Below are 26,190 nucleotides of genomic sequence, written 5' to 3' on the forward strand. Positions count from 1 at the left end.
ACATTTAGGCTGTGTCTAGACTGGCAAGTTTTTCCGCAAAAGTGAAAAAACTTGCCAGCTGTCTACACTGGCCGCTTGAATTTCCGCAAGAACACTGACGATCTCATGTAAGAAATCAGTGCTTCTTGCGGAAATACTATGCTGCTCCTGTTCGGGCAAAAGTCCTTTTGCGCAAAAGGGTGTAAACAACTCAGACTTGTTTTGCGCAAAAAAGCCCCGATTGCAAATATGGCAATCGGGACTTTTTTGCGCAAAAGCGCGTCTAGATAGGCACGGACGCTTTTCTGCAAAAAGCATCTGTGCCAATCTAGATGCTCTTTTCCGCAAATGCTTTAAACGGAAAACTTTTCAGTTAAAAGCATTTGCGGAAAATCATGCCAGTCTAGACGCAGCCTTAGAGTTTTAAAATGATAATATGACATATATTACTCACCAAGATGCTCTGGCGAAAATACAAGAGCACTGTAAACTAAAATATTTAAACTTTAGACCAATATTTCAACAAAACATTTTATTTTTCATTTCAAATAGTTAATGAAAGACAATAGGGTGGCACAAATTTTTAAGCAGAATTCTCCATGGATTTCAAGTGAATTCTGTTTAAAATTGAATGCCACCATATGGCCTAAGAAAAACAAAATATCACATTAGAATATAACCCTGTCAGAAAGGTGTTGGAAACATTTAATTTGTGCTGGTTCCATGTAGTCCTGGTGAACAGTCCTGAATTGACAGACCTGCAAATTTAAGTTGTTTATTCACAAAAGAGGAACGGCACAGACACCAGCATAATAATCTGCCTTAGTAGAGTGTATCACCCTAACTTGGGCAGAGCACAGGTAGAGATGAGAAGATGGTGCAGTGTTCATGTATGCTCAAGTCTTTTAGTCTCCATTGGGGCGAAGTCCACAGTTTTCAATTATTGCCAGTTATGATGGTGGTTTTTTTGTGATTGCTCCTTGCTAAGATTTAGACTGATTGACCAGCAAATAAATACATGTACAGAAACAGAACAGTTACCAGATGATAGTACATTTTGGCCTCTGCCAACTTGGGATAGATTAGTTCAATGACTAGCAAGGCTGCCGGGGGGGAAGAGGAGGAGATGAAAGGGACAGTAGCCCCACGGCCCAGCGATTCAAAGGGACCTGTGGCTACCAGCAGCCACTGCTGCAGCCACCATCACTTTGGTAGCTGCCATGACGGGAACCCTAGGCCCTTTAAATCACTGCTGGAGTCCCGGGAGGCACTGATGGGCTAGTTGGGGGAGGCTAGCCCCCAGCCCCGCCCTTCTACCCAAGGCCCCACCCCTTTCGGGGACCCAAGCGACATCCTCCCCCTCCCCCCCAGGCCTGGCAAAGACTCTCCTCAGCCTTGAAGGTTAGAAATGAAATCTCACGCACTGTTTTATTCATTCAGAGTCATTCCCATACCCCAAAATTCACAATGTAAGTGAATTCTTACAACTTACCCCCTGGTAATGGTTTTCTTCTCCTAAAAGAGTCGGGCTTACGGACTAATATTTGAAAGAAGAGACCAACATTTAGAAGATTGTTTAGAAACTGAAATTAATATTATAAAGTGAATAGTTTGTCAATTTTCTGTGTATGGTTGCCCACATTCCCCTCTCTCTCCATCGTCTGGTTATGCACTTGGCCTATATTGTGGAGAGGGTTTCTCAGGGAAAAGAGATGTATTCTTTCCCCTCTCCAGCCCACAGGGCAGCACTGGGGCTGGGCCATGCCTGTGACTACAGCTCTCAATCTGCAATAGCATTTGCAGCTCTTGCTCCCTCCTCTCCCCAAATAGAGAAATGGCCAGTGGATCCGCCATCCACGCAGCCCCTTGACTACGTCCTTGAACCATGACCCCACTCCAAGCACAGCAAAAGTGCACCACATCTGCTGAGCCGTGGCTCTAAGGACAGAGCATGCCACATAGAAAACATAGAAAGGAGGATCACTGATAAAAACAAGTAGCTGAATCCACTACGATTAGAGCTCATGGACAGTGATTGTGCTTTCAAATCATCACTGTCCACGAGGTGTACAGATAGTTCGGAATGGCTTGCCAGTTAGAACTATCTAGCCCGTGCCGCGTGTAGCCGCGCGGCACGGGGTTTGAACAAGCCGGGATTTAAAAATGGCGCTTATGCAAATGAAGCCCGGGAAATTCAAATCCCGGGCTTCATTTGCAAGTGCGGTATGCCTACATTACCACCCTAGTTCGAACTAGGGTGGTAGTGTAGACATACCCAAAGTGATTAGGAAAAGTCAGCATGGATTCACAAAGGGCAAGTCGTGCCTGACCAATCTGATTAGCTTCTATGATGAGGTAACTGGCTCGGTGGACATGGGAAAGTCAGTGGACGTTATATACCTTGACTTTAGCAAGGCTTTTGTTACGGTCTCCCACAATATTCTTGCCAGCATGTTAAGGAAATGTGGATTGGATAAATGGACGGTAAGATGGATAGAAAGATGGCTAGAAGGCCGGGCCTAACTGGTAATGATCAATGACTCGATGTCAGGATGGCGGTCGGTTTCTAGCGGAGTGCCCCAAGGTTCAGTTCTAGGACAGGTTTTGTTCAATATCTTTATTAATGACTTGGATGAGGGGATGGATTGCACCCTCAGCAAGTTTGCAGATGACACTAAGCTAGGGGGAGAGGTAGATATGCCTGAGGGCAGAGATAGGGTCCAGAGTGACTTAGACAAATTGGAGGATTGGGCCACAAGAAATCTGATGAGGTTCAACAAGGACAAGTGTAGAGTCCTGCACTTAGGATGGAAGAATCCCAAGCATAGTTACAAGCTGGGGACCAACCAGTTAAGGAGTAGTTCTGCAGAAAAGGACCTGTGGGTTACAGTGGATGAGAAGCTGGATATGAGTCAACAGTGTGCCCTTGTAGCCAAGAAGGCTAATGGCATATTAGGTTGCATTAAGAGGAGCATTGACAGCAGATCCAGAGATGTCATTATTCCCCTGTATTCGGCTTTGGTGAGGCCACATCTGGAGTACTGTGTCCAGTTCTGGGCCCCCCACTACAAAAAGGATGTGGATGCATTGGAGAGGGTCCAGCGGAGGGCAATCAGAATGATTAGGGGGCTGGAGCATATGACTTATGAATAGAGGCTGACGGAGTTGGGTCTGTTTAGCCTGCAGAAGCGAGGAGTGATGGGGGATTTGATAGCAGCCTTCAACTTCCTGAAGGGAGGTTCCAAAGAGGATGGAGAGAGGCTGTTCTCAGTGGTGACAGATGGCAGAACAAGGAACAATGGTCTCAAGTTGTGGTAGGAGAGGTCCGGGTTGGATATTAGGAAAAACTATTTCACTAGTAGGGTGGTGAAGCACTGGAATGGGTTACCTAGGGAAGTAGTGGAGTCTCCATCCCTAGAGGTGTTTAAGTCTTGGCTTGACAAAGCCCTGGCCGGGTTGATTTAGTTGGAATTGGTCCTGCCTAGAGCAGCGGGCTGGACTGGATGACCTTCTGAGGTCTCTTCCAGTTCTATGGTTCTATGATTCTATGGTTCTATGATAAATCAACCTGGCCAGGGCTTTCTCAAGCCGAGACTTAAAAACCTCTAGGGGTGGTGATTCTACCACTTCCCTACGTAACCCATTCCAGTGCTTCACCACCCTCCTAGGGAAATAGTTTTTCTAATATCCAACCTAGACCTCCCGCACTGCAACTTGAGACCATTGCTCCTTGTTCTGCCATCCGTCACTACTGAGAACAGCATTTCTCCAGCCTCTTTAGAACCTTCCCTCAGGAAGTTAAAGGCTGCTATCAAATCCCCCCACACTCTTCTCTTCTTGTTCTCTTCTCACTCGTTTTTAAAGTTATAGACCAGTGTTTCTTAAACTATGTTCCGTGGACAACTTGCAGAACAACTGGTGTTCTGTAAACAACTCGCAGGTGTGCCGCGACTTCTTCTTTGTTTTAATATATTTTTCATCTAACATTTTATGAAGAAAATATTCATAGGTGTTCCGCATAAAAGCATATTATTGTTTGGTGTTCCGTGGACTCAAAAAGTTTAAGAAACACTGTTATAGACTAACATGGCTCCCCCTCTGAGACTGTGTATTTACAACATCATTGTGAAAGTGCTGGGAGAAGCCATAGTGTTGAGGTGCTAAGGGCTCACACTATATCAAATTTAATACATGTTCCAAATTTGACCTATGATACCTCAGTCACCATCATATCAACCCTTGTAGAGCATGCTCCCTCCCTCCCACCATGGGCTTTCATCATCATATAAACAGGTTTCAATTATACTGCTGAAGTACCTGAAGTTTCCCTGGATTTACACCAGAGAAACTAAGATAAAAATCTGAGCCACCCAATGCAAATTATTATAAATGAAGCTAACAGTTTCCATGAGAAAATCTCTCCAACTCCTGCACATGTCCATACTTTAACTGTACAGTACTCTTGCAGTCAAACTTTCAGGCTATGTCTACACTACTTTTTTGTGTGTGTGGAAGGGCAATGCAAATGAAGCGCTGATTAGCATTTTCTCACACTTCATTTGCATTGTCTCTTCCGATCCATTTTTGTGCAAAAACATGCAGTGTGGACATTTCCGTTTTGCACAAGATCCATTTACATTGCTCTTCCGCAAAAAAAACGTAGTGTAGACATAGCCTCAGATGCCCCCGTGAATGCATGCTGACACTTCTGGCTTTTGAGTCATGATCTTACAAAGCATATTACATAGATCTGAATTCCCTGCAGCCTCATGGACCACGCTGAGGCTATGTCTAGACTACACTAGACTTTCGAAGGAGGATATACAAATTCCGTGGAAATTTGCATATCAACTTTGGAGCTCACGTTGAAAAGCGGCACTTTTGAAAGTGAAAGTAATCTAGACATGGCTTTGTCGGCAAAATCCCCCGTTTGTCAACTAGCTCCTTTTCCTTAAAAAATGAGGTTTACATGGCTTGTTGACAAACGGGGAGGGGTTTGCAGACAAAGCCATGTCTAGATTATTTTCACTTTCTAAAGTGCCGCGTTCGAAAGTGAGCTCGAATGAAGATATGCAAATTCCCACCGAATTTTTATATCCTCTTTTGAAAGTCTAGTGTAGTCTAGATGTACCTTTAAAGTTGAAGGCATTCAGCCTCTTGCAGGATGTAGAACAATGGTGCAGTTTTCGGTTTTAGGGACCTAAATGTACTCTAGTTCCTTCTCACATTTTGTATCAATGTCTTTAACTTGAGCTGCTGTGGCTTTGGGGGTCACTCAGCTACTTCAGTGGCTCTGGGGTTTAGAACTGCTTAGGGTGCTGATCATACCATAGGTCTTGATCTTTAAATTACCAAAAAGAGCAAATTAGAAGCTATAAATTCACTTACATTTTGTTGCAGAAGCACTTTCATATATAGTCCTTCCTACTGGAGAAGAAAAGTTTCAATCATGTAAAAGAATTCTGCATTCCTTCGGATCAATTTTAGAACTGGAACTGAAGGTGGGCGTGGGATTATTTTATTCCCAAATGAAGGTCCTTGTGCATTATGCAAGAGCAGGGTTAATGGCTGGGGGAGCTATTTACCTTTATGTTTCTTAACTTATGTAATTAAAATCTAAAAGAAATATTTCATTAACAGAATCATAGGATGAGAAGGGACTTCCAGGGGTCATCTAGACAGGTCTAGTGTTATCTAGACTAGTGGTTGTCAAACTGGGTCAGGACTGGGGTTCCCTCGAAGGTGCACCTGAGTGGGTGTGCACAAAACATTGACCACCCGCCCACTTCCTCAGAAGAGCTGCAGTGACTGCTCGGCTGCTCAAGGGCGGGGCTGCGTGGCGGGCAGCTGCCCCACTCCAGGAGCAGCGGGCAGGCACTACACGGCTCTGGCCCCAGCTTCAGCCGTTCTGCAGGGCTGGAGCTGCTGCGGTCCACATGGCAGGTGGTTACTTCTCCGGCGGCCCCAGCGGGAGCCAGAGTCAGAACATGAGCCTTGTTGCAGGAGGCTGCTCCTCCAGTGCCCTGGCTGGGGCCAGAGCTCAAGCTGCATGGGGGGGGGGGGGCAGCTGCTCCTCTGGTGGCCCCAGCCAGGCCAGAGCCTGAGCCGTGCATGCACAGAGCTGTGTGCACACAGAGACTTAAAAACCTCTAGGAGATTCCACCACTTCCCTAGGGAACCCATCCCAGTGCTTCACCACCCTCCTAGCGAAATCATTTTTCCTAATATCCAACCTAGAGCTCCCCCACTCTAACTTGAGACCATTGCTCCTTGTTCTGCCATCCGTCACTACTGTGAAGAGTCTTTCTCCAGCCTCTTTGGAACCTTCCCTCAGGAAGTTAAAGGCTGCTCTCAAATCCCCCCTCACTCTTCCCTTCTTACTCTTGTTTTTAAAGTTAAAGACTAACATGGCTCCCCCTCTGAGACTGTGCATTTACATCATCATTGTGAAAGTGCTGGGAGAAGCCATAGTTTTGCAGTACAGAGGACTCACACTACAATCCAATTTAATACATCCTCCAGATTTGACCTATGATACCTCAGTCACCACCATATCAACCCTTCTGGCACACCTCCCTCCCTCCCTCCACGAGGCGTACAGATAGTTCGGAATGGCTTGCTAGTTCGAACTATCTAGCCCGTGCCGCGTGTAGCTGTGCGGCACGGGGTTCGAACAAGCCGGCATTTAAAAATGGCGCCGGCCGGCTTATGCAAATGAAGCCCGGGAAATTCAAATCCCGGGCTTCATTTGCAAGTGCGGTATGCCTACATTACCACCCTAGTTCGAACTAGCGGGGTAGTGTAGACATACCCTAAGGGAGTTTGGGTCCAGGGGGCTCAGGGCTGGGGAGGTAGCTTGGGGTGCTGAGGGGGGGGTCATGACTGAGGCAGGAGTTTGGAGCTGGCTCCAGCTGGGCACTGCTTATCTGAGGTGGCTCCTGGGTAGTGATGCAGTGGGGCTAATGCAGGCTTACCTCTGCCCTGGCCCTGCATCACTTCCAAATCAGACAGCAAAATCCCTCCTTCCCAAGCCCTGTTGTGCCCCCGTCCATTCTGTGGAGAATGGAGGGGGGCACTCTGACATAAGCACCCCCTCTGCTTCCTCCCCTGCCCTGCACAGCAAGCCGGAGGCTGGGGGGTGGGAAGGGGTGACCAGGAGACAGCTCTAAGGCAAGGGGCAGGAGGTGTGCTGCAGTGAAGGAATTAGCAGCTGACATACTGAGCTTAGTAGCCCCTTGGCCAAACCTGTCAGGGTCAGCTGTCAGAGACTCCAAGATCTACCAGTAGATCTACTGCTTGGTGACTACTGATGTAGAACAACAGTGCAGTTGCTGGTTTTAGGGAGCTAAATGTACTCTAGCGCCTCCTCACATTCTGTATCAGTGTCTTTAACTTGAGTTGCTGTGGCTTTGAGAGTCACTCAGCTACTTCAGTGGCTCTGGGGTTTAGAACTGCTAGAGTGCTGCTCATACCATAGGTCTTGATCTCTAAATTACCCAAACAAACCAACAAAGAAACAAAAAATTGAATTAGAAGCTATACATTCACTTACCGGTTATTGCAGAATCATGAAAATGTACATCACTTCTTACTGGAAGAGAAAACGTTTCAATCATGTAAAAGAATTCTGCATTCCTTCGGATCAGTTTTAGAACTGGAACTGAAGGTGGGTGTGGGATTATTTTATTCCCAAATGAAGGTCCTTGTGCATTATGCAAGAGCAGGGTTAAGGCTGGGGGGGCTATTTACCTTTATGAGTCTTAAGTTATGTAATTAAAATCTAAAAGAAATGTTTCATTAACAGAATCATAGGATGGGAAGGAACCTCCAGGGGTCATCTAGACAGGTCTAGTGTTATCTAGACTAGTGGTTGTCAAACTGTGGGTCAGGACCAAGGTTCCCTCTAAGGTGCACCTGACTGAGCGTTCACGAAACATTGACCACCCGCCCACTTCCTCAGAAGAGCTGCTGTGGCTGCTCCGCTGCTCCAAGGCAGGGCTCTGGCCCCAGCTTCAGTCCTTCCCCAGGGCTGGAGCTGCTGTGGGCCACATGGCGGGTGGCTGCTCCTCCGGCACCCCCAACTAGAGCCAGAGTCAGAGCATGAGCCACGTTGCGGGCAGTTGTTCCTCCAGGCCCCACAAAGCACAGGACCAACCTGCCTGTTGACCGTAAATATTAAGCATCACCCAGTGAAGGTTATGTTAACCATTCACATCTCTATTTTGAATAGGAGTTCAATAGTTGGGCGTTATTGACTTTGTGCATGCGTGCACCTGCTAGGCTGGTTTTTATTTTTAAACAACTCAGCTAGTGGCTTTTTTTGAGCTTTTAAAAAATTTTAAGTAAACTTTTTTTGTATTTTATAGGAATACCTATAATTTATTTTAAAATTTTTATTTTAATGGCAATTTTTATTGTTTTAGTTGCTTTATTTTTGACAAAGTGATTCACGGTATTTATTTTGGATTTCTCTTTTTATTTTCACTTTATTTTATGTTTAATATTAATCACATAAGAAAAAAAATTAAACATTGTGAAAGCATCAGTATACTTGAAGAGTTAGTTTACAAAGTGAAGGCAGTCAGTAGATTCTCACTGCCAGATAAAGACTAGCTGTCAGTTTTGCAACCTTTTAATAAAATATTTGAATGAATTTTTAGTGGAATTTTTAAAAAGCTGATTTATTTTATAGATATAATTTTTTGTAAGTTATTTTTGAAAATCTGAGTTCCCTTGTTATGTTTATTATGGAAGCTTCACAGGGTAGCGGAGTTAATCTGTACGGAAAAAACAACATATGGTCTGGTAGCACTTTGTAGACTAACAAAACATGTAGATGGTATCATGAGCTTTCATGGGCACAGCCCACTTCTTCAGATGACCGAAGTTTTGTTTTTAGGATGTGCAGACCCAAAATAAAAATGTTTTGTTAGTGCTACCAGATCATTTGTTATGTTTATTATGAGAGACTAAATATTTTAAACTTTCTTGGTTTACCTTTTACTAGCTGAAGTTTCAAACTTTTTTGTTTTTAAAATGATTTTAGACTTTCAAAGAGCTTTGGGAGGAGGAAGGGGGTGTGAGCATAAATGGCAAGTTATGAACAAATGACTCGTTTAAGTTGCTTACCTATCTAAACTGCTAGTCATTTTTATATTTAAGTTTTGACCAAGGTTGGTTCTTTTTTTACCCAGCTGAGATCTTTTGATCTGGGCTTTAATAACTTCTGTATTTTAGCAACACAGCCACTGTGTTCGATTTATGAACTGTTGATTTACGATCGTTCGCATTTACGACCAAATCTCCCATTAAGCAATTGTAAAGGTGATCCCCGAGTTATGAATGCGACCGCGCTTACGAACAGTGTGGTCACAATGTAATTCAATGGGGTCCGACTTATGAACATTTCGAGTTATGGCCAAGTGTTTGGTCCATAACCTGTTAGTAACTCGGGGACCGGCTGTAGTTAGCTTCATCTTAATTGGGATTGTTAACGTACCTGCTACAACCACAACCATTCATTATTTACAGGCTCTTTTGTTACAAATCCCCCATTTCCTTCAGAATGATGGTCAGGCCTTCCATGGTGTGTGTGGTGACAAATCACATAGTGCAGGGGTGTCAAAAAGCAGATTGTGGGACAAAGACAGGACATTGGCACTTGGGGTCAGCCATCATAATAAAGATGCATGACTGAAAGCGCTGATTTAACAGTTCATTTGATTCTTTGTGACTGGGAAAGGGCAGTTTTAGCGTCTTTCTTCCATAACATTTCATTTTTATTTATATATATATATATAGTGTGGCATGACCTTAATATTTATGCACAAGACAAAACGCAGTCCGCTCATGGATGAAAAATCTTAGAGGGAACACTGGCCAGGACCCCAAAGTGGGTTGTGATCCTGTTTTAATGGGCCCACCGGGGCTGATGTTAGACTTGCAAGAGTCAAAGCTGAAGGCTCAGCGGAAAGTCAGAATCTCCCTCCCCTCCTCTGCCCCGCCCCTGGGTCTTAGTCTCACCTCCCAAGGCTGATGCTGAAGCCTGACGTGTCAGTGCTATGAGTTATAGGCCCTATGGCTGAGGCTGAAACCCTTGGACTTCAGCTTTGCCACCTCCCCCTTGGGGGCAGTGGACAGGCTCTGTCCCATCCTACCCCTGGGGCTGTGTAGTAACTTTTGGTCTCAGAAGAGGGTTGCGGTGCAATGAAGTTTGAGACCCCTGATCTAGACCATCCCTGACAGGTGTTTGTCAGGGACGGAGACCAAAACCTAAAAACTTCCAGGGAAGGAGACCAAAACTTTCCTAGGCAATGTATTCCAGTGCTTAACTACCCTGACAGGAAGTTTTTCCTAATGTCCAACTTAAGTCTCCCTTGTTGCAGTTTAAGCCCATTGTTTCTTGTCCTATCCTCAGCGGATAAGGAGAATAATTTTTCTCCCTCCCTGAAACACACTTTTAGATAGTTGAAAGCTGTTATGTCCCCTCTGAGTCTTCTCTCATCTAAATGAAACAAACCCAGTTCTTTCAATTTTCTCTGGTAGGCCATGTTTTCTACACCTTTAAACATTTTTGTTGGTCTTCTCTGCACCTTCTCCAGTTTGTCCACCTTCTTCCTGAAATGTGCCTTCGTTGGTACAATACTTCAGTTGAGGCCTAATCGGTGTAGAGCAGAACAGAAGAATTACTTCTTGTCAAGGGCGGCTCGTGGATGTAGGCAACCTTGGCAGTTGCCTAGGGCACCGCGTTTAATACGGCGCCCAATGATGACGTCATGCCATTGAGGGCTATGGAGGCAGGGGTGCCAATCGCGCATTCCGCCTAGGGAGCCAGTTGCCAGCAGCTCTCCTCGAGCCGCTACTGCTTCTTGTGTCTTGCTCATAAAATTCTAGCTTAGGGGTGGGCTACTTCAAAATTTTTTGAAGTGGCCCTGGGCTGCTCTGGAAAGGGCGGGGACTCAAACAGAAGAGGCGGGGCCAGGATGCTTCTGGGCTTCCCCACCCCCTTTCACCCCTCCCCAAGTTCCCACTAGGCACCCATGCCTCTGGTGGTTGAAGGAGACTTCCTGTGCTCCCTCACCACCAGGCCAATCAGGGCCTTGAGGGGCGCACAGGAAGCCTCCTCTTGTCCTGCCAGGAGCCCATGGCAGTTCTGAGTGAGGGATCTTCACAGGGCGGGGGTAGGGCAGAGGAAACTTTGCATGCTCCCTGCTCCCTCAGGCCCTATTTGGCCCGGGGGTGGGGGAGAGGCAAGGCCTCCATGGGCCTAATCAATCCACCTGGCGGGCCAGATCCAGCCTGCGGAAACCCTTTTGCCCACCCCTGTTCTAGTTAATACATCCCTGAATGCGATTTGCTATTTTCCAGTGTCACACTGTCGACTCATATTTAGCTTGGGGTCCACTATGACCCCTAAACCCCTTTCTATAGTACTCCGTCCTGGGTTGTCCTTTCCCATTTTGTGTGTCTTCATGCGACTGTTCCTTCCTAAGTGGAGTACATTGCATTTGTCTTTATTGATCCGATTTACCTGAGGCTACTTCTTCAGTTTGTTTAGATCATTTTGGATTAAAATCTTATCCTCCAAAACACTTCCAACCCCTCTCAGCTTGACATCATCTGCAGTTTTACAAGTAAGGATATTAAGGAGCAGGTATTTGGCTAATCATTTAGTCGATGCAATTTATATCGATTACATGATTAGTCGAGAAGGGGAGGTGATCTGCAGAGCCACGGAGGTGACAGCACCTGGAGCTGGCGTGAGCTTGCACCGGCTCCAGGACCACTGCAGCTCTGCATTTTGAATGTCGTAAGAGTCACCAGCTTCTTATTATATTTAAAATGCAGAGCTAGAGTGCAGGTGGCTCCCATAGCTGGTGCAAGCCGGGACTGAGTGGTCCTGGTTCGCGCCAGCTCTGGGACCCACTGTGGCTCTGTCTTTTAAATGTAGTAAGAGCTAGGTGGCTCTTACTACATTTAAAAGGCAGGGCTACAGAGGGGTAGGTCCAGTTCCTGGCATGAGCCAGGACTGAGCAGTCCCGGCTTGTGCCCGGTCCCAGATTACTGCATTTAAAATGCAGAGCTGCAGCTGTCCTGGTTCCCACCAGCATCGTCTCCACAGTGCTGCCTTTCCCCCACCTGCTGCTGCCTTTTAAGCCAGCTCCCCCCAGTACTGCCTCTTGTTTCCCCCGCTTGCTGTCTCTGATACAGAGACAGCGGGAGGAATACGGGGATGTGAGTAGTCGAGTACTTGACTTGACTACTTCCTTACATCCCTATTTACAAGTATACTTTCTATGCCATTATTTAAATAATTGATGAAGATATTGAACAGAACCAGTCTAAAACTGATCCCTGTGGAACCACACTTGTTATGCCCTTTCAGCATGACTCTGACCCATTGACAGCTAGTTTCTGGAAATGATTAGCCAACCATTTATGCATCCACCTTATAGTAGCTCTATCTAGGTTGTATTTCCCTATTTTGGTAATGAGAAGACCATGAAAGGCAGCATCAAATGCCTTACTCAAGTTTAGATTTACCACATTTACTGCTTCACCCTTATCCACAAGGCTTGTTATCCTGTCAAAGGAAGCTATCAGGAAACATCTACTCCTTTTTAAAAAGCTTTCAAAACTCAGGCCTTCAATTAATGTTGTGGCAACATGCACAATTTGATACACCATGTACTATCTTTTCAAGTGTCACGTACAACAGAATCCAAAGCTGTAGATGAGTCCCTATTTATTTGCACTGATACGTCTGTCAAAAATAAGTATACAGAGTTATATTATATCTCACTTGGTAGAGATGTTTGGGATTCATATGGAAGATAAAATCTCTTTCCTGACTCAAACTTTAAATTGTGTTTAGTACTGGGATTTATTTTTTTCAACTTACTAATAACCCTTTATCAATTTTATTTTAAAATTTTACTAATTTTTAAAAGTAGGAAAATGACACATATTTTGTCTTAAATATATAAAAGCCTGCCTATATTCTGTTAGTAAATTAGCATCAAATAAACATCCATAGTCATCATCATAAACATAAGACTGAAATGTGCTTTAAGAGTGATTTTGATTTAAACCTTTAGAGGATTATTTTAATTAAACAAACCAATCAACCAAAAAAGGATTAGCATACTGGTGAAATACTAAAGGGGAAAGTATCCCAGCCTCCATCCATTACTAACTAGAGGAAGAGAATACTGTATCTGAATTACATTTCAAGCAAGCCTCATACTTCTTACAGGAACAAAATACAGGACTATGTAGCACTTTAAAGACTAACAAGATGGTTTATTGGATGATGAGCTTTCCTGGGCCAGACCCACTTCCTCAGATCAAATAGTGGAAGAAAATAGTCACAACCATATATACCAAAGGATACAATTTAAAAAATGAACACATATGAAAAGGACAAATCAAATTTCAGAACAGAAGAGGGATGCGGGGGGGAGGGGAAGGGGGAAGGTAAATGTCTGTGAGCTAATGATATTAGAGGTGATAACTGGGGAAGCTATCTTTGTAATGGGTAAGATAACTAGAGTCTTTGGGTCTTAACAGGAGCACTTGAAAGGGAATCCTCTGAACTGTTATTCATGCTAAAATTCGACACTCTACGCAGGGGTCTCAACGAAGACTCTAGCTATCTTACCCATTACAAAGATAGCTTCCCCAATTATCACCTCTAATACCATTAGCTCACAGACATTTACCTCCCCCCCCCCCCCCGCATCTCCCTTCTGTTCTGAAATTTGATTTGTCCTTTTCATATGTGTTCATTTTTTAAATTGTATCCTTTGGTATATATGGTTGTGACTATTTTCTTCCACTATTTGATCTGAGGAAGTGGGTCTGGCCCACGAAAGCTCATCATCTAATAAACCATCTTGTTAGTCTTTAAAATGCTACATAGTCCTGTATTTTGTTTCAGCTACACCAGACTAACACGGCTACATTTCTGTCACTTCTTACAGGAAGCATTTTTAAAATGAGCTATTTCTTACTAGTTTTGCTCTCCTCTTTCCTGCCCGAAAACATATTACATCTTTTACTGAAATCTGCCTGAGGTTTCATGTATCTCTATTTGCATTTGTCCCTGCAAAATATCAGGTTGATTATGTGGCCATTTGTTAAGTTTAGTGCAGGAAAGTTGAGGAAATGAAGAGAAGCCTCATACGGCAGGAATGGAGAAAGCACCATTAAACAATACTATAGGAAACCCTCAGAATGGACAAGATCTGTGCTAGTGACATTACAGAAGAAAGGAAGCACGCTGGCGTGCAAGAACTACAAAACGATTGCCGTAACGAGTCCTCTAGGCAAGGTGCTGACGATGATACTGACGGAGAAACTGAGATCGCAGATAGAAGAACATCTAGTGCACTGGGCACCAACCAGTAGATCGGGAGCTACTGGTAGATCTTGGAGCCTCTGACAGGTTTGGACAGGTTTGGCCAAGGGGCTACCAAGCAAAGCATTTTAGCTGCCTTTCCCCTCACTGTGGCACACCTCCTGCCCTTTGCCTTGAAGCTGCCTCCTCCTTGCTCCCTCCCCCTCCAGACTCCTGCTTTCTGGGCAAGGGAGGGAGAGAAAGGGGCGCAAATGACAGGTGCCCCCCTCTCACCCTGTATTCTGTCTCCACAGAATGGAGGGAGGCACAACATGACTGGGATGAAGGGAGTTTGTTGGCTGCTTTTGTGAGTGGTACAGGGCCAGAGTAGGGGTGAGCCGGCCTTAGCCCACTGCACCACCACCCAGGTAAGCAGTGCCCAGCTGAAGCCAGTTCTGAACCTCTGCCCCAATCATGAACCCCCCTCCTGCACCCAAGCTGCTGCCCCCAGCCCTGAGACTCTTGGATCCAAACTCCCTTACAGAGCCTGTACCCTGAGCCCCCTTCCTGCACCTCAACTCTTTGCCCCAGGCTCAGATCACAGATCCTCTCACATGCCAAATCCCTTATCCCAAGACCAGATACTGTGCCCCAAACCTCTGCCCCTGCCTGGTGAAAGTGAGGGAGAATGGGGAAGGGAGAGAGGACAGAATGAACAGAGACAGGGCCTCGCAGAAGGGGCACCATGTAGACGGGCAGGATATTTGGGTTTGAGGTAGATCGCAGATTGTACTTAAATTCCAAAAGGGGTCTTGTGCTTAAAAAAGTTGGAGACCACTGATCTAGTGGATAAGCAAGTGGGATTAGGAAAGCTAGAAGTACCATACAGCAGATATTAGCACTAAGATTGATCATGGAGAAAGCTCAGTGAAAGAACAAGAACATCTACAATTGCTTCATTGATTTTCAGAAGGCATTTGACAGTATAGATCAGAAAGTGACTTGGGCAGTGTTGGATTCATATGGAGTGAACAGTAGACTGATATGGTTGTTGAAGGATATCAACGATAATACGGAGGCAGGGGTGAGAATGTGCAGAGAGTTGGGAAGCTGGTTTAGAATGAATAGAGGTACGAAACAAGGAGCTCTGATATCACCGAGCATCTTCATCACACACCTAGAGAGAGTGATGGACAAGATCGAGGAAGAGGTAAAAGGGATATCAGCGCACGGGATGAGACTTAACAACTTGAGGTTCGCAGATGATATAGTTATCATCAAGGAAGATGAAGAGAAATTAGCGAGAATGGTGCACTGTGCTAAATGAGGAAGGAAAGCAGTATGGACTGATTATGAATATCGATAAAAGAAAGACAATGGTATTTGGAGACAAGGAAATAGAAAGAAAGATCAGTGTAGATGGGATTGAACTACAGAACGTAGAGAAGTTCACATATTTGGGGAGCAACGTGACGTATGATCTAGACTGTAAGAAGGAAACAGCAACTAGAATAGAGAAAACAAGAGTGAGTTTGAAGGCGATGGATAAGATCAGGAAAAGTAAAGCGATTAGCTGAGGAACGAAGCTGAGCATCTTGAAAACGTGCATTTAGCAGCATGTTGTACGGATGTGAGAGACATGGGTAAAAATGAAAGATTCGAAGAGAAGGATAATGGTGTTCAAGAGGAGTTGTTATAGAAAGGTCCTGAGAACAGGATGGATGCAGAAGGTCACCAACAAGGAATTATATAGGACGATACAGCCGAAAGAGAACCTACTGCAGAAGATTATACAATGGAAGTTACAGCTATTTGGGCATATCTGCAGAATGAACGATGAGCGAAAAGTTAAGACCCTGGTATTCGGCATAATGGATGGTCCGAATAGGAGAGGCAGATCCCCCCAGAGAATGGGTAGGTGATATAGTAGATTGGTGAGGAGCTAGTCTACAGAAACTAAGCCACTTCACACTGCACAGGGAAAGATGGAAGGAAATAGTGAGGGAGGCGTCGGACACCAACAGGTGTTGAGCCCATAGCTTTTGTTGATGATGATGATGATGATGATGATGATGAAACCGTCCCTCAGTGAAACTAAAGAGGTGATCCGGGTAAAACCAAAAAGCAAAGCCATGATTTTGTATGCCTAGCAGTGCCTGTTCAAAAGGCCCCAGTGTGAAAATAACAGGGATGCTGTAATTCAGAATAGTGGTTCATGGACTGAGATGTGAGAGCAGAGTGGGAATGCTATGAGCCAGGAATGGGACATATTCAGGAGATGTGAGAGCTGGTGCAGGTCCAGGACAGTTCTCACAGAGTGCAACATTGCCCTGGCTCCCTGACCCGATACGTCCCCCTCCCTTTGGCCATCCCCTTCCTCTCTGGCCCAGAGGGGTTGTAGCACAAACATGAACTCTGACCACAAGTGTTCTTGAAACGGTGAAGTCAGTGGAAAATTTCTCCAGCATAGATCAGCCTAGCAAGACCAGGAGATCTGGATTGCAATGTAGAGCACCAGAGGGGTAGCCGTGTTAGTCTGAATCTGCAAAAGCGGCGAGGAGTCCTGTGGCACCTTAAAGACTAACTAAAGTGTAGGAGCATAAGCTTTTGTGGGCAAAGACCCACTTTGTCAGATGCATGTAGTGGAAATTTCCAGAGGCAGGTATAAATATGCAGGCCAGAATCAGGCTGTAGGGGAACACTTCAATCTACCTGGACACACAATTGCAGATCTAAAGGTAGCCATCCTGCAGCAAAAAAACTTCAGGACCAGACTTCAAAAGAAACTGCTGAGCTATAGTTCATCTTCAAGATTGACACAATCAACTCTGGATTAAACAAAGACTGTGAATGGCTTGCTAACTACAAAAGCAGCTTCTCCTCTCTTGGAATTCCCACCTCCAGATCAGCTGCTAGAAGTGGGCCTCCTCCTCCCTGATTGGATCCACCTCGTCATCTCCAGCCTGATTCTGGCCTGCATATTTATACCTGCCTCTGGAAATTTCCACTACATGCATCTGACGAAGTGGGTCTTTGCCCACGAAAGCTTATGCTCCTATACTTCAGTTAGCCTATAAGGTGCCACAGGACTCCTCACCGCTAATGTAGAGCATGACTCTAAAGTTTTCCCAAGAATGTATCGGTCCAGTTCTACTCCCTTTGATATCAAAGGGAAATTTGACTTCAGTGGCAGCTGCACTGAGTTCTGTCTGGGCCCTGTGTAATTTGGACATAAAATCTTAAACTCATAGAACCTTGAAAGAGACCTCAGGAGGTCATCTAGTCCAGCCCCCTGCCGAAAGCAGGACCAATCCCAACTAAATCATCCCAGTTAGGACTTTGTCAAGGCAGGATTTCAAAACCTTTAAGGATGGAGATTCTACCACCTCCCTAGGGAACCCATTCGAGTGCTTCACCACCCTCCTAGTGAAATAGTTTTTCCTAATCTCCAACCTAGAACTTCCCCCACTGTAACTTGAGACCATTGCTGCTTGTTCTGCCATCCGCCACTGAGAACAGCCTCTCTCCGTCCTCTTTGGAACCTCCCTTCATGTAGTTAAAGGCTGCTATCAAATCACACCTCCCCCCCCCCACTCTTCTCTTCTGCAGACTAGGGCATGTCTACACAGAAGGGCTAAACTCGAAATAAGCTACACAATCTGAGCTATGCTAATTGCATAGCATAAGTCAAAAGAGCTTATTTTGAATTTGGGCACGTCTACACAGCACTTATTTCGAACTAGCGCACTCTTCCTCCGACTTCCCTTAATCCTCATAAAATGAGGGTTACAGGAGTAGGAGTAAGAGGTCCACTGGTAGGACACTATTTTGACATTATGCTGAAATAAATGCTTGTGTGTAGATGTATACTTTGTTATTTTGGAATAACATTCATTATTCTAAAATAATGCTGCTGCGTAGATGTACCCTAAATAAACCCAGATTCCACAGCCTCTCCTTGTAAGGTCATGTGCTCAAGCCCCTTAATCATTTTTGTTGCCCTCCACTGGACCTTCTCCACATTCTTTCTGTAGTGGGGGGCCCAGAAGTGGACACAGTACTCCAGATGTGGCCTCACTGGTGCAGAATAAAGGGGAGTAATTACTTCTCTAGATCTTCTGGCAATGCTCCTGCTAATGCACCCTAATATTCCATTAGCCCTCTTGGCTACAAGGGCACCCTGGTGATTCATATCCAGCTTCTCATTCACTGTAATCCGCAGGTCCTTAGCCAATTGGTCCCCAGCCTATAGCCTTGCTTGGGATTCTTCCATCCCAAGTGCAGGACTCTGCACTTGTCTTTGTTGAACCTCATGAGATTTCTTTTGGCCCAATCCTCCAATTTGTCTAGGTCACCCTGGACCCTATCCCTATGCTCCAGCATATCTACCTCTCCCCCTAGATTAGTGTCATCTGCAAATTTGCTGAGACTGTAATCTATCCCCTCATCCAGGTCATTAATAAAGTTGTTGAACAAAACTGGCCCTAGAACTGATCCTTGGGGCACTCTGCTTGAAACCAACCACCAACCAGATACTGGGCTGTTGATCACTACCCGTTGAGCTCAACAATCTGGCCAGCTTTCTATCCACCTTACAGTCCATGTATCCAATCCATATTTCCTTAAGTCTTGAAATGTTTCAATTAGCAGAATTAATTTTTTATTTGCTAGCAAATCCCAAGTTTTCATTTTGAAATGTGCAACTTTCCCAAGAACTTTTAAACTGTTTCTAATACAAATAGATTAAGATTTTAGAGCAAAATATATGTCTCAGTGTTCACTATGATCAGAATCACTAACATGAGATTTAAATGTTTTAATACTTTGGATTATTATTTAAAGAAATAAATTCAGTAGTTGGAAAATAGGATAACTTACGCATACTATCATCATCATCAGACCCTCGAGAATGTAAGACTTTCATTGTATAGCTTCTTGAGCGTGTGGAACCTAGTGACAAAAAATACAATCAATGCCGTTTTTCACTTCAAAGGGGTTTTTTTAAACTTGTGTTAATGCCCATTTTAGGATCATCCCGAAAAGCTTTAGACAGAGAGATTTCCTACTTTGGCAACTAGATTTTTCTCTTCTCTCTATGTGAAGGCTGCAGCCTACTGTTGCTTGTACTTCACATTTACCTCTATTTCTAGAAGACATTTCCCACGATCAAAATATTTCCTCAAATAACAAACAAAACATTTTAATAGATTTCAGAGCTAATTTGCCCCCACAGCGCCTAGCCATGTGTCAGGGGTCTGTAGAAACAACCTCACCGCATCTCCCAGCACTTCCTTGCATCCCTCCAATCTCCCCGGGACACCTCGCATCCTCCTTTGTTTCCAAGTCTCTCCGGAATGCTCACCTCTCCTTGGAGAGGGTCTCTTATTATCATGTCAGATTACCAGGGTCTGCTATTCTACTCCATATGCAAGGGCCTGCATGCACAGCATTTCGCACTTAACCAATACCCCACTTCCCCAATTTCCCATATTCCTTCTTTCCACCATGCCAGCATGCCTGTGTTCTCCCTCTTCCCCCAACCCAGGTTCATCCATTCTCCCCTCTACCTACTCTCCTGCAATTCCCCCATGTCTCCAACCATTCCCCCACGTCTATTTCTTTTCATTGTCTAGGGGTTAAGGGTGTCAGCATGTTAAATTCTTTTGGGAGGGTAGGCAGAGGTAAGTTAGGGTTATGCTAGAAGATGTTAATGGGCACCATCAACCCGTTCTTTGGTCCACAGACAGCTGCAGAAGTGCCCGAAGCTGCAGCTCTACTAAACAGATGGCAGGAGCTCCATACGGCCCCTATTTCTCCTCTTCCGGTTTTCCAGTTTCTCCACAGATCTGTAGGTTATCTAGCATATCTAGGCTTATTCACGCCTAGAACATTCCTTGAAATTTGAAATTGATCAGATGCAGCATTCAAAATCTATCACTTTACAGACAGGTTTCCCGGTGCTTCCCTGTGTAGACAAGCCTAGGGAAACATCACACAGTTGAGTGGAAGGCCTGAAACACTTAGTCAATTAGGAAAGATTATTTGAAGAGCTGAGAACACTTACCTGAAGCTACAGTAAGTCGTGACCTCTCATTATCTAGGTAGAGGAGTGATGACAGATTAGAATCATAGCTCCAACCATCAGTTGCTGATACACTCAAATATGTTTCATTGAACAGGAAATTGAAGGAAATAGGAAGGTTGATTGTTTGAATGGCAAAGTAAAGCATTTGTTTTCAGAGAACCATTGCATGTAGTAGATGAAAGCCCTATAAGGACTGACTTTTTTTCTAGCCTCTGCTTTTTATGTGCTAGTTTCACTCAAATCAGACAGAGAAATGAGCAAGATTTTCTTGAAGTGGGAAGGGACTTTAGCAATAAACATTTGCTCATCTTTAATTCATGTAATTTACTACTTATTTACTATTTCCCCCCTCCATTTACATAGTAGCACCCATTTTTCTATCTCTATTGTCCTTTTTCTTCTACTTCAAAATAAAAAGCTAACTGAAATTAGATTTGCAGCGTGCAACCTGGTTTACATCACTGCCACCCAATCTAGCTCATGGAGATAGCAGGTCTGCAACTACCGAGTGCATTGTTGGTAACCGAAATAAGATCATTCCAAATGGAATTTACCAGATTCAGTTGGTTTGTTTGCCAGCTGGAATTTCTGTTGATCATCAGGTTTGGTGACCACCATGGAAGTGAGAGATGTAACAAAGCTGTACTTCAGAGATAGTTCCAATGCTCGGGCTACCTGCGAGTTTTTCAGCTGTTCCTCTTGAGCTGAAACACTAATGTTGGCATTCAGGACTTAAAAAAATAAAGTGAACTTTTTAACTAACTGTGAAATCCTCAAACTTTCTCCTAGGAATTTTCAAATAACTTTAAATAGGAGTTGTCCCACTAGGATAGCTCAACTATTCGTGCCTTTACATTTATGCATTTGCTCATGTGTTTGCCATGTCAATGCCTCTGTAATTACAAGTAAACATTCAAGTGGATCTTGAAAATGCAGGCTTCATGGACATCCCTCAGTCATTTGTAATTGGCAACACTTACACTGGATATATATTCACTGTACTATGGAATAGTCCATAGTCCAAAACCGAGCAGAGTGTAATCCTGTTTACACTGCAAAGTACTGGATCCTTATTATTCAGTACCGAAGTATTCTTTTCAGTGGGTATATTTTAAGGTTATGTGCTGAAATATTCACACTTTCCTTTCCCATCGTGTGAAGAAAGGATGTCTATGGTTTGTTTTTATGAAGAAGTTTATAAATTCCTAATAGACAACATGAGGGTTTTATTAGCTTACGATTTTTCCAGCAGTTGTTGAATGGTTAAGTAAGCCCACAATCGCTCAATGAAATTTCCAAAAATGTACTTCTGATGTTGAAAAACTTTCTCCTTTTCTCTTACATTTGCTTCCTCATTAAAAGTCAAGTTACTGGTATGCTAAAGAGAGAGAGATTGATCCAAGAGATAATTTAAAGACAATCATATTTTTAAATGTCAAGACCTTTCTCAGTTCAAAAATATAGCAATATATTTAAAGGCTCCTGAAGAGACAGAGCAAAAGAAATTAATGTTAGCTACAGGATACTTTTCCCCCCAATTAAATTTCTTATCGTTGCAATAGCAGGCATCTGTTATAATATTTATATTAAAAGTGCCCCACCATATTTAAAGTACACTAGTGTTAAGCTACTTAAATTCAGTTATTATAATAAATCTGTACATGCCATCAGAGCTACATTCTGTAGAAGATGAGTGTTCACTTATTCTCAGTTAAGCTGCCAGAATTATCAAAAATATCTCGCTTTACATGATTAAATGAATGATATTTTAACAACATATATGTGTCAATGAAATATAACAACTGAGATCTCAAATGCCCATGAAATAATTTCTAGTCATAAGTGAATAACTTTCAGAAGTTCTAGGAAAACTAAAGAATGAGCAGCTAATGGGACATAACAGATGCTCTATTTGTGCCACATTAGTAATTATAGTATTTAATTATACTCAGATCAGACATTTCTTCTTTCTAAAACATTCTTTATAAATAAACCACTATTATGGGGTGATATTTTATGGACCAATAGGACCGCTCTCTGGTCTGTACATACCAGAAGTAAAAGTGAACATGTGGGGCTCGTCTACACTGGCCCCTTTTCCGGAAGGGGCATGTAAATTTCACCAGTCGTCGTAGGGAAATCCGCGGGGGATTTAAATATCCCCCGCGGCATTTAAATAAAAATGTCCGCCGCTTTTTTCCGGCTTTTAAAAAAGTAGGAATAAGACCCTCCAGAAAAGGGCACTTTTTCCGGAGGATCGGGGCCAGTGTAGACGCTCTTTTCCGGCTTTTTTAAAAGCCGGAAAAAAGCGGCGGACATTTTTATTTAAATGCCGCGGGGGATATTTAAATCCCCCGCGGATTTCCCTACGACGACTGGTGAAATTTACATGCCCCTTCCGGAAAAGGGGCCAGTGTAGACGTAGCCAAACTGTATGCAAGAGATTTTTAGTCTTTTATTAATTTATGGAAGAGCCTATGGAAATTTCAAGAATATAGGCCTTTCAGTATATGAAAAAGTTTCTCTTTAGGTAGAAAACTCTCAAAGTACTTACTGATAGAGCTTGAATTTCCACTGGCAAAACGTCAACCTCATTGTCAATTTTTCCAGCTACCACAATTTCAGAACCATCAAAAAACAGTTTGAAACTGTTCTGAGTTAATTCCAAGATGGAATTTTCTGGATACTGTATTTCAATATCCTTTAATACAGGAGTAGCCACTTCTTGATAAAAGCCCTAGAGAGAGAGAGAATAAAGCTAGTGACAGTAAAACTAACTTTAATTAAGTAACCTGTGAAATATTTAAACAAATCTCAGCAGGTTCTGGTGTTAATTTTTCTGTTTCCTAAATTTTTAATAGACACCTACCTGGAGCTGCAACTCTGAATCAGAGTCCTCATATATACGACGGGCTATTCCTCCATTTTCTAGGGCCATCTTCTCAAGGAACTTGTAACTGACATCAAAACCAAAGCCAAGGCAATAGAGAACATACTTCCCATTGATAGCCTTCTGTATGTTCTGTTGAATTGTTTGAACATCTTCAACACCTGTGATTTAAAAAAAAATGAAAACACTGTGTGTGTGTGTGTGTGTGTGTGTGTGTGTGTGTGTGTGTGTGTGTGTGTGTGTGTGTGTGTGTGTGTGGCCACAGGCGAGTAGATTACAAAAATTGTCAAGTCCTGTTCATGTTGTAAATACAGTTCTTTCAATTCAATTCAATTTTTGCTTCTGCTGTCTGATAAATAATTCATAGTAAGTGAAACTTAAGTAAGTTGTTGAATTCTGTTTAGTTAAGAATGAAAATGCCACTCTGCTTTCTCAGTGACTGGGTCTAATTCTCTACCTACTGCACCATTTTAATACTGATGATGATGATGATGATGATGATACAGGATTTCTTCAGGCACATTGAGGTTATGTCTACACTGGCAACTTCTTGCGCAAGAACAAAAACTTGCCTGCTGTCTACCCTGCACATGCGTTATTGCGTGAGTAAATTTACAGTATAGCGTTGTAAAACAGGGCTTCTTCTGGAAAAGTTATTCCTCTCCCTGTGAGGAATAAACCCTCTTGCGCAAGAGCTCTTCCACAAGAGGGCAGTGTAGATAGGCAACATGAATTTCTTGCGCAAGAAGCCCCTATGGTTAAAATGGCCGTCAGAGCTTTCTTGCGCAGGAGAGTGTCCACACTGCCATGGATGCTCTTGTGCAAAAGCACATGCCAGCGTAGACGTGCTCTTGTGGAAGACTTTTTGCACAAGAACTCTTCCGCAAAACAGTTTTTGCGCAAGAAGCTGCCAGCTTAGACATAGCCTGAGTGTTTTACAAAATACGCAGAGCTTACAAAATGATTAGGACAGATACATTACAAACAAAGGTGGCGACACAGGAAAGGAGGCGCTATTATTATACATGGATTTCGAGACAAACTAAATTAGCTCATGTGCCAAAAAGGATAAACTATGATTTAAAAATGTCATTGCTTCTCTCTCTGCCCCATGCATCCATCACTGTGGTCACTTGACTGAAGATCTTCATATACAGTTTGGACCTCTGTCGTCTGAATCTGTCATCCAACAACATCTGTGGCCCAGTATCCCCCGCGGTGCCCCTGGGCTGGGCACTCCTGACTAAAAGCTGGGCCCCTCATTCAGCAATTACTTCCCCGCCCTCCCAGAGCTTCCAGAGAGGCCACAAATAGCTCATTTTTGATGCTCAGACTCAGGAAGGGAGGCGGAGGAGCAGGGTTGAGAGGACACTCGGGAAGGAGATGCCTCGTGGCTGTGGAGCTCCGCAGCCCACAGCAGGAGAGGGGCCAATACTGACCTACCCTGCTACGTCAAATTCCCTGAACCAGGACCTGTCAGGTTCTGAAGGTTCCGGACCAGAGAGGTACAACCTGTAAAACGATATTCAAAATCACTAAGGGCTAATCCTGGAACCTTTCCTCATGTGAGCAACCCCATTGATTTGGTGTCAGGCGATGAATCAGGAACAGAGCGAAGGTCCTTCAGACTCCCTAGTCTCCTGCTTTACCTGCTGCTAGACCAGCACTATCTTAATTTCTGTAGTAATATTTTGGGACAAAGGTAATTTTCCCATTTTTTGAATCTTTTATTTTTGTTTTTACTTCAGAACAGACATTTGGACTGAGAGTCCGTAGACAAGCCTAGCCCTTACTGGTGTTGCTTATATAGGGTCATAGGTACAGTCATCTTGGGGTCACTGAAGAGATACAGATACCTCATGCAAATTTTGAAAATCTTTGTTGGGAAACCCTTCTACTCATTTCAGGGACTGTGTTTTCCGTGTTTTCTTTCCTAGCTCTTTGTTGCTTCAAGAAATTAGCGTAAAACAGAATATTTTGTTTCTTAAGGACTCATCCGAACTTGGTGCATGTTCTTACATGTTATAAAAGATGCATAATTAGGGGAGGGAGAATTGGGTTACTGCGATTAACATACCAACAGTTGGCTGACCATCTGTCAGCAAAATTATCATGGAAATGCTTTGTGCTTGCAAAATCTCTGCGTAGTTGGCCTTATCCAGGGTGTCGGCTGCAGTCAGTAGAGCTTTGTTGATATCTGTTCCTGCAACAGAGAAAATACACACGATTGATATATAAATCCAATCAAAGAGGCCAGTCAGTTCACAGTTTGAAAGAGGCATTTGACTAGATAGAAGAAAATAAGATCAGAGGAAATTGTAAAAGGTGGTGAATTTTTAGAGAGAGGATGACTTGAGCATTTAAATTACTTGGTTAGCTAATGATGGTTTATATTGACTTGAACTTTAGTTATTCTGGGTTTTTTGACAGCATTTTTAGTAGATTATGTGAAGAGGAACATAGACAAGGGTCTTTTTCTATAGATTCTATAGATTCTACAGAGCCATATAAAATAATTGTATTATCTGAGAGACCAGAATTTAAGAACTGTTACTTGTATTCATTTGAGGAGTCTCCGTATTGTGCTGCACACTGCTAGTCTACACTGGTATTAAATGCAGAGGCCTGAACTTTCAGTCAAGTGTAAAACAAAATTAATAGCAGGGGGTTGGGCTTGATGACCTCCTGAAGCTTCTGCCAGCCCAACGAATCTATGATTTCTCAGAAAATTCTTTGATTTTCAAATTTCTTTTGTTGCAAAACAGAACAAAACAGTTTTCCAAGTTTCCTTTGAAATCAGCTTTTCAAAACATTTCCATTTCAAATCAATTGAAACATTGCATTTCAATTGGTTTTATCTTTTAAATATTTCTTGTATAAATAATACATTATATACAA

At 43.5% G+C, this 26,190-nt stretch overlaps 1 protein-coding gene across 11 annotated transcripts in view; it reads right to left on the minus strand.

Moving 5' to 3' along the window:
- The window catches only part of LOC102453268 (inter-alpha-trypsin inhibitor heavy chain H4), a 55,271-nt gene that overhangs the window by 12,502 nt on the left and 16,579 nt on the right, over positions 1 to 26,190 (minus strand). The window contains exons 9-19 of one of the 11 annotated variants that reach the window (XM_006127583.5): positions 25,370 to 25,495; positions 23,272 to 23,453; positions 22,957 to 23,139; positions 21,641 to 21,780; positions 20,957 to 21,114; positions 20,382 to 20,414; positions 19,196 to 19,267; positions 7,532 to 7,570; positions 5,368 to 5,403; positions 1,472 to 1,516; positions 434 to 469 (exon numbers count right to left, since the gene is read on the minus strand). In XM_006127583.5, coding sequence (XP_006127645.2) covers positions 434 to 469; positions 1,472 to 1,516; positions 5,368 to 5,403; positions 7,532 to 7,570; positions 19,196 to 19,267; positions 20,382 to 20,414; positions 20,957 to 21,114; positions 21,641 to 21,780; positions 22,957 to 23,139; positions 23,272 to 23,453; positions 25,370 to 25,495 — 1,050 coding nt within the window. Of the gene's footprint in view, positions 1 to 433; positions 470 to 1,471; positions 1,517 to 5,367; positions 5,407 to 7,531; positions 7,571 to 19,195; positions 19,268 to 20,381; positions 20,415 to 20,956; positions 21,115 to 21,640; positions 21,781 to 22,956; positions 23,140 to 23,271; positions 23,454 to 25,369; positions 25,496 to 26,190 lie in introns of all 11 variants that reach the window. The other 10 variants (XM_006127582.5, XM_075939375.2, XM_006127584.5 and 7 more) reach the window with 10 other exon arrangements.

The sequence above is a fragment of the Pelodiscus sinensis genome, chromosome 11 (assembly GCF_052426305.1).
Source record: "Pelodiscus sinensis isolate ZL-2025 chromosome 11, ASM5242630v1, whole genome shotgun sequence".
Classification (NCBI taxonomy): Eukaryota; Metazoa; Chordata; order Testudines; family Trionychidae; genus Pelodiscus; species Pelodiscus sinensis.